Source organism: Leptonotus elevatus, chromosome 15 (assembly GCF_054856555.1).
Source record: "Leptonotus elevatus isolate MCC_2025b chromosome 15, RoL_Lele_1.0, whole genome shotgun sequence".
NCBI classification, from domain to species: Eukaryota; Metazoa; Chordata; class Actinopteri; order Syngnathiformes; family Syngnathidae; genus Leptonotus; species Leptonotus elevatus.
In genome coordinates, this window is record NC_141253.1 from 6,405,985 (window position 1) to 6,420,456 (window position 14,472).

The 14,472-nt window shown below is 38.7% G+C and overlaps 1 protein-coding gene across 9 annotated transcripts in view; it reads left to right on the plus strand.

Moving 5' to 3' along the window:
- The window catches only part of rimbp2a (RIMS binding protein 2a), a 62,816-nt gene continuing 48,344 nt past the window's right edge, over positions 1-14,472 (plus strand). For 8 of the 9 annotated variants that reach the window (XR_015097284.1, XM_086097165.1, XM_086097169.1 and 5 more), the window contains exons 1-3: positions 1-137; positions 1,249-1,392; positions 6,111-6,248. Coding sequence is in view for 7 of the 9 variants with exons in the window: in XM_086097165.1 (XP_085953291.1) it covers positions 1,252-1,392; positions 6,111-6,248 (279 nt within the window). In the remaining 2 variants the exon portion in view is untranslated. Of the gene's footprint in view, positions 138-1,248; positions 1,393-6,110; positions 6,249-11,599; positions 11,750-14,472 lie in introns of those variants that run through there. The other variant, XM_086097172.1, reaches the window with a different exon arrangement.

A 14,472-nucleotide genomic window follows, 5' to 3' on the forward strand; every position in this document is an offset into this window, starting at 1 on the left:
CACATCAGTCAAGCTTCTACAAATGCACACTGGTGAACTGACAGTCATATATAATGGAGAAGTGATCAAACCTGTCACGGATGCTGAAATAGAGCAAGTTATGTGGTTTTAGTAAAAGAAGATGCGGGAATTACACAGTAAGTGACGAGGATATGCTTGCTTAATACCAAATTGATTTATTTTTTCTACATTTTGTGTATACAAACGTTTTATCATTAAATGTGTACATTATTGTAGCTCCAATATAAGAACAGTTTTGTATTCAACTAGGCAAAGTGCAATTTCTGCAGAAATGGTGTGGGAATGCTGTTAGCGGAATGCTAAGATTTTTAATGTATGTGCATGAAGTAAATTGAAAGATAAATTGCTAAAGTACTGAAATGTGGTGCAAGTGGGGTTTGAACCCAGATACCCAGGAAGGTAATTGCTCTAACCAGTGAGCTAACTTGACTTGTTCGAAATTATGGCTAATAGCGTATTTATTTTTGAAAAATGTCATCTGATGCTGAAAGCTAGCATGCATTTAATCATTCCAGTGAAAATATAATCCCTTTCCTGATCTGATAGTCACTTGGATTTGAACCATCGAATGTACTAAAATTAGGTCCAAGCTGGGTTTGGACCCAGGTACTCCGTAGTGGAAGGCAATTGCTCTAACCTTTAAGCTAACATGACTTATTTGAGATCACGGCTAATGGCGTATTTTTTTTTTTACAGTGTTATCTAATGCTGAAATCTAGCATGAATTTAATCATGTCAGTGAAATTATAATGCATTTCTTGATATGATAGTCAGTTGGTATACATGTTATCACTTAGCATTTGCAATGTACAGTCGAACGTGGGATTCGAACCCGCAACCTCTGGATTACTGGACAATGTACTTTCCCAACTGCGTATCAGGTGGTAATGTATGGAAATGGTTGTGAAAAGTGGGACTTTTTTATTTTTTTATTTTTTTTTAATATGTGTCCCATTAAAAATGAATGGGGAAAAGTTGATATTTAACAATACATTTCAGCTTCCTCACACACACACACACACACACACACACACACACACACACACACACAAAAAAGAAGCATGTTTGGTATATTTGTGGGGCACATATCGTGTAAACAAACAACCTGGCTGTAAAGAGAATATGCATACGCATGCTTTACATAATCGACCATGTGCTTACGTGGGGGTGCGATGCCAGCTTGTGCATGGTGGCTCACGTGTGTGTATTTTTGGTGGTGTTGTGCAGGTGATGATGCGGGATCACACATCCGGTGTTAATGTGGAGGAGCTGCTGAGGCACTCTCAGATGGAGTTACAGTGGATCCGGAGACAACTGGCCATGATCGCTGCCAGGAACACACGCCGTCATCACGTGCACTCCATGGCAAAGGTACTGAACGGATCTTAATGCTGCCATCTCTGCAAAAGATATCATTTAGAGGGAGTCATCTTTGCATTTGTACAGTATATCACAAAAGTGAATGCACCCCTTACATTTCTGCAGATATTTAATTATACAAATTTACAGGCTTGACCAGTCCGTCATCCTTACCCTCAGCCTCTTTAGCAAGGCTTGGAAGTTGAAGAATTAATTGTGCCGTATTCTACAACACTTATTTGCTTTGATGACAACTTAGACATATAATGTGTATTACAAACCGTTGGGGGTGTGACCAAAAAATAGATTCTTATAAGAATCACGATTCTTATTTAGTACGATTCAGAATCGATCTTAAATGTCCCCAAATCGATTTTATTTAAATTATTTTATACTGTCTTGCCTTTGTCTGCGTGTGCCTTTATTTGGAGCGCTGTTCATGTTGTACCCGGTTTGGCCACTGAGGGGCAGTGTGGTTCCACACGGTCTAATACACTGTTAAGTTGTAGCCACATTAGAGAGTAGAAGGATAAAGTCACGATCAAGTTATTCTAATAAAAGTAATCTTTTTGCAGTGTGGAGCCGTTCTTTTGAGTGATAAAAGTGCAGCGCGCTAATTAGCATTAGCGAGTCAGACTGGAGTAGATCATTACAATTCCTTGCACATCTATAGATTGAAGCAAAAATCATTGTCAATCAAATAGTTTTGAATCAAAAAGCGTTCTTAATCGAAAATCGATTCTGAATCCAATCGCAGACCCAAAAATCGGAATCGAATCGAATCGTGAGACATTCAAAGATTCCCCACCCCTACAACCCGTTTCTGATTGGCTGTCCAAAAATAGGTCATATCTAGAATAACTGCTCTGTTAATTAGATTGTAAATAGGTCACATCACAGGCAAGTCATTGCTTGTTGCTAAGACACATGCTAAAATAGGTAAGCGTAAATACCCATGTCAACTTTTCCATTATTTAATCAAGCCAAAATGGACACATTTAGTCTAACATCTTTAACGCCCACCAGAAAATTCTCTTCACGAGGATTATAATATCCTGCCTATTGATTTTTTATTTTTTATTTTTGCAAGAGGGAGGCTTTACTTAATTCTCCTGTTGAATGACTCAGAGGGATACAATTCAATTGACAAGTGTTAAAATCAAAGCTGAATGAGGGTGCAGGTCAACACTTGAGGCTAATGTACCAGCCTGACGCGGTTAAATGACTCCTGGCCCTTGGCATTTTGCCGACTTCCAGGGGTTCACGGCGTATTTCCCGTCCAATCCAGCTCTCCATCTACACGGCTCCGTGTCATGCCTGAAGATAATGCGTCTGGAGCAAGGAAGGGAACAGGCGGCCCGGCGAGCGTTGCTAGGTAACAGAGTGGAACAGCGCGTACGCTCCTGCTTTCTCTTCTCACTCACGCACGCTGTAGCGTCTCCTCCCCTCTGTCCTTTCTTGGTCCCGTGAAGGACTACTGACAAAACAGCAACTCGTGCTGGGAGTGCAAGTTTATACAGTGCTATTTTTCTCATTAAAACACATTACTTTTTTTTGGCTAGAAAGTGATAAATAGTATTTGTTTTCATTTCAATGAACTAAAAACAGCCAAAAAAGGCAAATTTTGCAGCTGTTATCTAAATAACAGTGATAATATACATACATGTATTATCTATCTATCTACTACTATTATTATTGTTATTATTATTATTATTATTAGCTGGTATCAGATAGCAGTATTGGCTGCCCTCCTGTGGCCATTTTACGACCAGGAACTAGAAATTAGTAGAATAGAAAATTGCCATTAATTTCATGAACATTTTATGAAAAATGCTTTATTGGGATATATATACATCTTTCTTCAAAATTATCTGTCAGTGATTTCACACCGAGTTAGGAAAAGTGGGAAAAGACTTGAAAATTCATGAAGCAGTTGTGATATTTTTTGACTCCTTTCGATGGCAATCTTGGTTTAAAGTTGCAGTGTAAATTAAGCTTTCATTTCACAAGCCTTTATATTTAAACCAAGAGCACCACCTAGAGGACTAAAACAAATAGTGCAGAAGCATCATGAAGCTTCTTTTACGCATCACTAGTGGTGTTAAATGTTTGAGAGTGTATTTCAACCCCTGAAGTGTATTTTTAACACTGTCTGATTTGAATGGAGATCAGTGTTGGCAAAATCTAGAAGACAAAAAAAAAAAGTGCACTTGCTTCATGAAGCATCATGAAGCTTCATTTGCCCATCACTGGTGTTAAATGTTTGAGAGTGTATTTCAACCCCCAAAGTGTATTTTTAACACTGTCTGATTTAAATGGAGGTCAGTGTTGGATTTATTTGACAGAGTTGGTTTATTTAGTGTTAAAACAACTCTACAGAGAATTAATCAAAGCTAATAAAGGACATTAAAGCAAATTTCTGTAGTGGGTATTCTCGCATTTCATAAAACAAACTGATCTAATCAATTGTATTATTTTAGCACTTCTGGGAGTGAAATTAACACTAACCAGGTTGTTAAATATATCTCAGCAGTATTATCTCGCTACTCCCATATTATTGTTAAGTAACTCTGGCACAGTGCAAAATGGGTAACTATTTCGAAAGTGTTAATTCAACTCCGTAGCGTGTAGAGCTCCCGGTATATAAACCTGGAAAAAGTGTTAGGAGTCATTTTAACACTCGACTTTTTGCTGTTTTCATGTCAACTATATGCAAGAGCTTGCCAACGAAGGAACAACAACTGTGAACAAACTACTCACGCAGGGACGGGACGGGGTTGAGGGAATGTCTGCGTGTGTGACAGTGACATGGAGCCACTGCAAGTGTCTTTGCTCACACTGACTCTCAGCCAGCTACAGCTTTGCACACACTCGGCACGCTATTAAAGCTGCAGATTAGAGAAGCTCGTAACAACACAAACACACACAGATCTCCATTATGTGCCAGATTTGGACTTGACGGCAAAGGAAAAAGCGAATCATTTTTGTGACGGAGGGCGGCACCGCGGCCTGCAAGGTAGGCATTGCATCAGCAGAAGCATCACATTATGCACCACTACCTCATTCAGGATGCAACGAGGATTGTCTTCATGCACTGGATGCTTTTGTGTCTGTGGCTAAAAGAGGAGCAGCACCCACGAGAGGGGAGGGAAAAGCAAGAGGAATGATTTCAGAGTGAGGATGTTCTTAGAATGTCAAGCCTTTACGGCTTTGATTCATTGAACGCTCTCGCTCGCCTTTGCCTGAATGTGCTCGGCCTCGGTGCAGCAGTGACGCGAGTAAGTGTATCACTCACTCACCAGATGGCGATATGACAATCTATTTAAATGACTCCCAGTCAAGAATGAGATTACCGCAGGGGACGCCTGACAAGCCGCAACCACAATGACCATGCGTCAAATCCGCAAACCACTTAACTTGGCACCTGATAGATCCGATACATCTAAGATTGAGCTTAATCGTTAATCCATTCCTTAAAATAAACAATAGTAATATCGTTATCAAAATCATGCATACAAATAATGTTGGTGTGTGGAAAATACTAAAAAATAATCCTTATAATTTATTCTGGTAACATTGTGTCTCCCTCCACACATGTTTTATTACAATTTAATTTTATAACATAAAATTTTGGTTTCCTAATGGGGTATATGCCTCGGATTTCCAACTTACTTCCTTCCTTCCCGTCGACGGGTGCGAGAGTGTAGTATGTCTGTCTCAGTTGTCCGAAGCATTTCAGAGAGTTGAGATGCCCCCGCGCGCTTCCGCCCACAGGGGTGGGGCTACGAGTGTTGGAACGCGGCCATCTGATGGCCGGAAACGACGCTGATGTGTGAAACTCCGAAGTCGGAAGTCCGTGGCATCTACCCCATTATTTCATTCTCATACTATTTTTGCATTATGACTTTCTTTTTCTAATATTACAACTTTTTTTTATTTCTGGTGAGAATTCCTTTTTCTCCTAACATTCTGACTTTATTCTTTTCATTTGACATTTTGCAACATTTTACCTGGTTAAATAAATGGTAAATAAAATAAAATAAACTATTTTTGTTCAGATTTTCAGGTGTGTGAATGACATCGTTTTTGTAAACATAAATGTATTATTTATTTAAAGTTGACTGATTGAAAATGTTACACTAAACAAACATCATTAAGATTAAAATAAATTTTAACACCTGGTTTAAAATGGCATTGCCTTTGTGAAATTTTGAGAGAACACTTTTAACATGTCTCTATAATAATCTTTTCAATATCTGCCATCATAAACAAACCCATTTACAGTTATTTATTTTATTTTATTTTTTATTTTCTATTCATTAATTTTTTTATTTTTTGTAGCTTGGAGGAATATCTTTTAGTTTTAATTGACATATTTATTTATGATTGAAAGAAGACAATTCTTGCAACATTAGCATTTCTCAGCATCATATCACGTACACATTTGGATGCAAATAAAGTCAATGATAAAGTGTTTGCAAGGCCCCCTACTCTGTTTAAGCTTCGTCAGTGCCCATGATGACCGCAAAGAGAACGAGCACGTCATTGTTGCCGCAAGTCCTGTCAGAAGAGCTTTGCTTGTTTACTTTGGTAGACTGATGAGGCCACCAACGTGGATGAAACAATTGGGAACTACATAATGCAACTTTCCAATGGATTATTATTATTATTATTATTATTATCATAATACATATTTGACATTTTCCTTTTTGTTATTTCTTGTCTTTCAGTCAAAGTCAGAGGTTTCGTCCCAGCTCGGCCATTCGTTTCAAAATGTGAGTCGCTTTCGCCTCCTGGAAGAGAGAAATCTGGTTTTGAGACAAGAAGTGGCTGGTCTCCGTCAAGAGAAGCAGCACTACCGCAAATTGGTAAGTTACTGTTATCAGTTAATATGATTTTTTTTTTTGTATTGACGACTCACTTTGGTATTCAACATTTTAGGATGTTTCACTTTGTCACCAACAATCAACATAATGCCTGCTATATCTGCTCGCTTGTGCCTATTTATAGATATGGATATGGTAATGTGGTAGAGTGGCTATTGTGCACATCTGTGTGCGGTCGCATTGGCGTTTGTTAGTATACTGCACGACGTTCATGCGCGCATTGGTGCATGTGGAGGCCTGTCCCAGGTGGTCTTGCATGGCAAGGCGTGTGAACGGTCGCCCTGGCAACACGCCCATTGGAGCGCACACTGGATGGCGGAGGGGAAGTGACAGCTTGATGGCCGACACTGATGCAAAAGCTGACCTAGTAATATCCGGTTTTCTATATCTTAATCATACACGTATATCTGGGTAACAGACACTGTGTCTTTTTAGCACTATTGCTTATATTTGTTAATATTTCAGTTAAAGATTTTTTTAAATGTTTGCGTTTTGTGAGTAGGTGGGACTGGGAATATACTGCAACACATCACAAAATTTATATATGTTCTAAATGTACAATAAAATGTATAATATTTTTTTTCTCCAAGTTTTCATCCTCTTGTTAAAGTAATAGTTACAGTAATTTCATAATAATTCATAAAATTGAGTTAAAAAAAAAAGAAGATCTACTGTACTGTGTGATATTGATTTGTGTTGGTCATTTTCTGCCACTAGATGGCATAATTGCATTTGTAAGATGGTGACAGCTCAGTGCATTTTTCTTTTCATATTAAGAGCCAGCTAATCTTTAACATGAAGGAACTTGTGAAATTCTGCACATTTTTACAATTGTAAAATACCACAAATATACACATTATTATTCAATTTATTACTGCAAAATTTTGACATGGACGTGTCTGCTGCGTTGCGACTGAAATTCCCCCTGTACAAACTTTCCAAGTAAGACAACATGGGCCCTATTTTCGTAGACAGGTGCCCGTGCGCTCGACGTTAAAACGGGCGCGTCTTTATTTTTGTGCCAGGGTAAGCCGAGTTGATCAAACTGGTCAGTTTACCTGCATAGACGCATTTGCGCCCAACAAATCTCATGCATGGACCCCGCAAGTCCATTTCTGCTTGCGCAATGTCAAGCACGGTCTGCACCACCTCCACCACTCTGATTCTAATGGGAATGAGGGGAGCGTTTTCCTTTGGCCGGGAGTCAGCTGTGTTCCATCCCGCAATGGCGCAAAACGCCCTATTCTATCTGCAAAATACCAAAAGGAAGAAAAGTCCATTCATGTGCACAGTTAGACTGCACTTTGCACTCGACTTGCGCCATAAAAACTGGCCATAAATATTTAGTCTCCGAATTTCAAAAAATAGTTTGAGAACCCCGTGTGTACAGTTCATGCAATGAACACTCCCCAGAGAAAAGATTCACCACTAAACATGGCTTGCAGGCCAGCTTGACCTAAGCAATTAGATTTTTTTTTTTGTATCTGCGCTTGTTCAAATCAATGTACTATCTTGTTGTAAATGTCAACAAAGCATATAAAAGAGACCGTTTCTCGGAAAGAAAACAGAATCTGTTCACTGGTTGCCTGGAAACAATCAATGATAGACAGTTGGCGAAAGGTACCCTTGTTGTATCAGGTGACCTGCGTTTTGTGTGGCCGCTGCTGAAAAGGCCACAGCTGTCAGCCTGGACGACGTTTCCATGGCAACGGTTGTATACAGTTGACGGTAAACCTCGGGATCTTATAGGTTGTTCCGCAGTAAATTGGAATGACAGTCTAGTCAATAATCCTAAATGGCTGTGTTGTTTTCCCTCAGCGCACCAAGTAATATGTGCTTTAACTAATATATGCTTTGAACAGATTTTCAGGTTTAATAATAGTCCTTCGCTTCCAATTGCATCACACATCACAAAAATGCCACCAGCGCTATTGTCGCCACCCACAGACTATTCGTAAAAATTCACATGTTTTATTGGACTATTCTTTTGTTAATCGAAATCATTTGACAGTTTTCTTCCACTAAAGTGAAAATAGACTTATTCTAGTAAGCACCCATTGAACATAAATAGTAAAAAGAAAGTGACTAACCCTAACCTAAATCCAAACAAGTGAATATACTTACAAATAATGAACATTTTCGTTTTAAAATGTCAACTTTTCACTGGTCTTCATAAGACTTTTATGACTTTTTTTGTTTTAATATTATATATAAATATTGACACAATTATACTCCTTAAAGACTGTGTGTAGTATTTAGTGCCATCTAGTGGTGAACTAATAATTCATTCATTTTAAAACTCCACTGTTAATTTCAATAATATGCCCAAAAAATATGTTCTATCACTTCAACGTACATTTTTAAAAAGTATGGGGTAAATTCCACGGACTTCCGACCTATCGCCGGACCCAATGATCGACCTTCTCCCGCTAGCCGCTCCAGCTAGTTCTTGCTAGCTGCTCTTCCTAGCCACTCCGGCGAGTTCTTGCTAGCCACTCTTAACTTGCAAAGTGTGGTCCCTCTGAGACACCGTAGTGCGCAAGTTGGCACTGCTTGTGTGCACTACACATTTTGAACACCCAATTATCTTACAAATATAACGTTTGTGCCCAATAGATGGTTCACTGTACTTCCCTTCCTGCCCTCTCGCTCCCATGTATTTACAGCACTTTTCATGCCTATTTGGACTACCCTCCCTCCTCTTGCTTCCTGTATTCAGATAAAGGGGGTGGTCTGAGGTCACTGGCGAGTCCTGTGCAGCTTCATGCCTGCTAGAACCTAACTTGATGTGATGTAAATCAGACAGAATCCTGCCAGTCTGAAATTATAGCCTGGGCATCTTCTGGCCGGTTAATCTTGATATTGGTTTTGCGATTGCTCAGCAACGCTGCTTTTCATCCTGATGGAGTGAAAGGCTCTTCTTTAAATGTCAGTATTATATAAGCGTCCGCTGTTGTTTTTATTAGTCAGGAAATGTGCTAAATGGGCATGCTTTGGTTAATGAATGAATCAGGAGGGCACTTTTCTGTTGCAGCATGGCTGTGGCTAAAGTGCAGACGGAATAGAATAAAATGGAATGGAACTTTTTCATCAGTCTCTAATATATTATTGATTACGAAATATGGTCCCCTCCAAAAGCATCCGAACGGCAAGGTCAATTCCATTGTTTTTGTTGTATACTGAAGACATTTCGGTTTCAGATTCGAAAGATGAATATGAGTGAGTCTGAAGGAAATATTGTATACATTCAAATAAGGCCAACAATAAATGAGGCCCTCTTGGATTAATGTGAAATCCTATTAACTGGATTAAATCATTTTAGGGACCAAACATGATCTATCCACGCTTCCATAAACATCTATGAGCCCCCCCCCCCCCCCACACACACAAACTGATGTCAATATGATGTAATTAGTCATTATGACAAGGCGGCGTAGGCAGTGTGATAGCAAGTGTCCTCTGTGTTGTCGTTGAGGGCTCCAAACTGTTAAACTGTGAGGATTAACATTGGAGCAAACAAAAGTCATCACACTGGGTTGCACTTGAGCCTGAATTTAGGCCACCAAAGCTTAATCAAGCTGCTACAGTGGTATGCTTAACAGTCACTGAATTAAATGTTCAAACTGTGTATAATGTTAAATTATCTTCAATCTTTTTTATTATTACTTTTATTAAACCTTTTTTAATTATATATATATATATATATATATATATATTTATTTATTATTATTAACTCATTCACTGCCATTGACGGCTATAGACGTCAAAAATTCATTTGAACTATTTCTATTAGTTTAACATTTTTCCCACTTTTGTTAATAAGAGTATGAATACCAAGATTTTTTTTTAAATTGTATTAGAACAGATATGAAATTTGTGATTAATCGTGAGTTAACTAGTGCAGTCATGCGATTAATTAAGATTAAAAATTGTAATCGCCTGACACCCCAAATTTTTTATAATCTTTTCTTTAAAAAAAAAAAAAAATAATTAAAAAATGTTTTAAGAAAAGATTATTACAAATTAGGGGATTCAAATTTGTCATCGCAATTAATCGCATGACTTCACCACTCACGATTAATCACAAATTTAATATCTGTTCTAAATGTACAAAGAAACAATTCTAGGCTTTCATACTCTTGTTAACAAAAATGGAAAAAAATGTATAATAGAAATAGTTCAAATTCATTTTTGACGTCTATTGCTGTCAATGGCAGTGAATGAGTTAAACATTATTAATGTACTTTTTTTCTCTCCCTTCCTCTGAGTGGATTGGAGAACCAAATATTTTTTGAGGTGTTACTTGAGGGGCAACTTATATCGGACAAATTTGTCGCTGTGCTCTGTTTTAGCCACGGCCATCTAAAAATCAGCAACCAAAATGGTGGGAAAAAAAGTTTAATGGGCTTATTTTCGTGTCTAGTGCAAGTGTGGCACAAAGCGTGGTCTAAATCTGCGCAGGGGCTTGCTAGACTAAGTTGAGGTTTTTTTGCAGGCACAGTGTGATATTTTCAAAAAGTTTTTTTTTTTGCGCCGTTGTGGCCTTGACCACAGCCACTTGTTCCTTACCTGCTTTCTGAGTTTGCAAGATGAGCCGCGATTGGTCATTATTCGAACCCTGAGCAATAACGATGAAATGGATAAAAACACGCGGATTTTCTTGCTTAATTCATATTCCACAAACACAATTTCAATCAGAATGCCGCGTTTAGACTTATCGGAGCTGCATAGAACATAAAGAAATTTTGGGGTTGACTTCCCCTCTAAGTAATGTTTCATTTCAATGCCTTGTTATTACTCAATAATTCTGCATTTACAGGGTTATAATATTGAGCCTCATTGCATCTGTTTGAAGTTTTTATATTGACGCCTGTATTTGATTATTATGAGAGTCTGTGTTCATATTTCACAGTCAATTACGAGTAAATATACAGCGTCACAAATCTGCCTCCTCTCTAAAAATCTAGAGCGTGGCTTGGATCTCCTTTCTATTAATAATACCACGGAGAGTCATCAGTGTAATCTAAATGATGCTCAGTTAGTGTCATGGCGAAAGGCTCCAAAGCTAATGAGACCTTAGGGAGAGTCGGGTCCTCCTTATTTGCTGCATATTGCCGATACATCCAAAGAGAAACCCGCGGGTGTGCCTGGCTGATTATCATTCAACAGCGTGAATTTGTGCAGGGGAGAGGAAATTGAGCACAGAGGAAGAGTGAAGGGGGAGAAATGACGGAGGAGGGTCTTGGTGGTGCTGGCGAGGGGAAGGAGGGGGGGTGTGGACAAGGGGGCGGAGATAAGAGAGAGAGAGAGAGCGTGAGAGAGAGGGAGGGAGAAAGACGCAGGCCCTGGAGCTGCCACTGATGCTGCTGCTGCTGATGCTGCAGCCGTTTGACAATTCCCCACCCAGAGAAGGAAAGCAGAGGAAAGGGGTCGGGGACGGAAGCGACACCTCCGTCAACATGTGCCGCCGCTAACCTCACGTGGTAACTATCAACCTCGCTCTCTCCGCTTGTCTTCTCACTGCTGCTCCGCATCATTGTTCTCAAGTGTTTCATCTTGCCGCCTCCTATATATAGTGCTGAAGGGTTAGCATAGCCGGGGCAGCTGCACGGGAGCAACCTGACTGCAGGAAGGAAGGAAGAGACGTCCAATAGAGGGAAAGATGGAGAATTTGACATCTGTAGGGGAAAATATCCGGCATCTGTGTTTTCTTGACTTAAAGCTGAGCCACCTGTTTGGAGATGTGTGGGTGTGTGTGTGTGTTTAAGGCGAGGGGGTGGGGTTTCTGTGTAGCTTTAATCATATTATGTCTTCTATTGTGTGCATGCACAGCGAGTGACGTTATGGTACACATGTTCACAAGCATGCAGGGGGAAAGTCAAATGGGCGGCCGCTTTGTCAAACAAATTGATCTCTCTTGTGTGTGTGTGTGTGTGTGTGTGTTGACATGATCTGTCTTTGGTAACCTGAGCTTTTCCTGGTTCTTGCATGTGGCGAGGTTGCCAGGTGTTGTCTCTCTCCCAAGGGTTATGATAGTTTGGGATTTTTCGTTATGGTTTGTTTTTATTTCGCTTTTACTATTTTTTTTTTTTTGGGGGGGGTTAGTTTTAATGAGTTTTAGAGCTAGTCTACACACACACACAAAATGCTTTAAGTTGAGTTTTTATTAGTTTTTATTAGTTTTTACTTCCAAATTTGGTTAGTTTTAATGAGTTTTAGAGCTGGTTTATCAGTTTTTGATTTTTTTAAAATTATTTTTTATATATTTTTTAAATGCTTCAATTTAGTTTATTTTTTAACATGTTTTAGTATTAGTTTTCATTTCATTTTTAACTTCTATTTTTTTTTAATTCAGTTAGTTTAAGCAGTTTTAGAGCTGTCTATCGATATTTTTTGGGAAAATGCTTAATTTTAGATGAGTTTTTATTCATTTTTTCTTTTCTTTTTTTAAATTCGGTTAGTTTTAATGAGCGGGTCTATTAGGTTTTTTTTTTTGAAATTGCATTATTTTAGTTTGTATTAGTTATAGTTTTTTTTATTTATTAAGTATTTGTTGGGCTCAATATGAAAAAGGCCACTAATTATTTTGTAAAAGTAAACTATCATTCCCAAACGACTCTAATACCTCTGAAAAGAAAGGTCCCAAAGTTTTTTTTTTTTTATTACTCTTTTATTATTTCGTCAACTATATACTATAACCTTGTATCTCTCAGTCACCTCCTTCCATCACAGTACTGTTTCGTTTCGTTTCTGTCAATTTATTAGAAACGGCTACACGACACGTCAACATTTTAGACTTGCCATGATGAATTTTTGTAAGGAACGCAGCAGCACGGCGGATAAGTGGTTGACACGTTCGCTTCACAGTTCTGAGGTTCTGAATCTGAATCCCAGGTCAGGGCTGTGTGGCGTTGCTTCTCTGCCTATACTGCATGGGCCCTGCATTTGGTTGACGAGCCTTTCCAAAGTCATCTTAGATACACGAAGAAAAGCGAAATAGGAAATGGATGGATGCAATGTACGTCCGCAGCTAAAAAGAGACTTATTGATGAGTATTTGGTAAGCACGCATAGAGTTCAAACACTTGCATATGCTTGATGGTTGCGTGGGCGGGTGAGAGGCCAAACAAGAAATATGTCAGGAAAGTGAGAAAGAAACCTTGAGCTGACAGCTATGCCGATTTCTCATATTTCGCTATTTTTTTATTTTGCATGAGTAATGCCACCTCTTTCTGCTTTTTATCCACGACATTTCTTTATACTCTGTAACTTCCCAAGGTTCCTCTTGCGTCATTTTTTCTTCGCCTTGTGGTTTGTCATCAAAAAGTGGTTGGCCAGAAGGCTCAAAGGAGAGAATATGATAGATTTGAAAAACGTGTTACCTTCAAACAGCAGTCCAGTTGCAGTTGTGGTAGCACACATAAGCAACATTCCACATTCCGTCTTTTTTTCATACACACACCCACACATTTTCACTCTATTATTTACACACATGCACACTTTTACTGTATGCTCTCACTGCATATTCGTGGGAATAACAAATACTTCGCTCATGGCTTCTTCTTCTTTTTTGTCTGCAACAGTCGATCTATAGGAAAGACAATTCAGCGTTATAATGTCCCTTTATGATGCCGAATAGCTAGAACCTCGATTAGCAAATCAGTATGAGAATTACTCTAAAAACAGTTGGGTCAAAATAACCCAATTTGGGGCAAAATTGAACCCAAAAAGTTGTGTTGGCACCTTTTTGAACCATGTTGGGTTATTTATACTGACATCTTGGGGTGTGAATTGCCCAGTAGCTTGCGATTCCATCTGTGTCACGATTCAATACCGATTAATCCCGATTGGAAACTATAAATCGATTATTGCGATAAAAACCCCCCCTCAAATTTAGAAAATACTAATCAGTCAACGTGTACATGTACACATGTAAGATTTGTATGAAAATGTACTTTTCAGTTTTATAACTGAGCCCTTTTATTTAACAAACAATACAAATCGATACGACAATCGCGATATATTGCCGAATCGATTTTTTTTATACACCCCTACTGACAGCCAAGAGTTTAGTATTAACGTACATTAACTAATCTGTGAGGAATTTTTTAAATATTTTATATTCTGCTGGATTGGTTCCAAGTGGCGCAATGATCCGCCTGCTTCAACAGATGCACCTGTGGTGAAATAACGCAGTTAGCACTAGT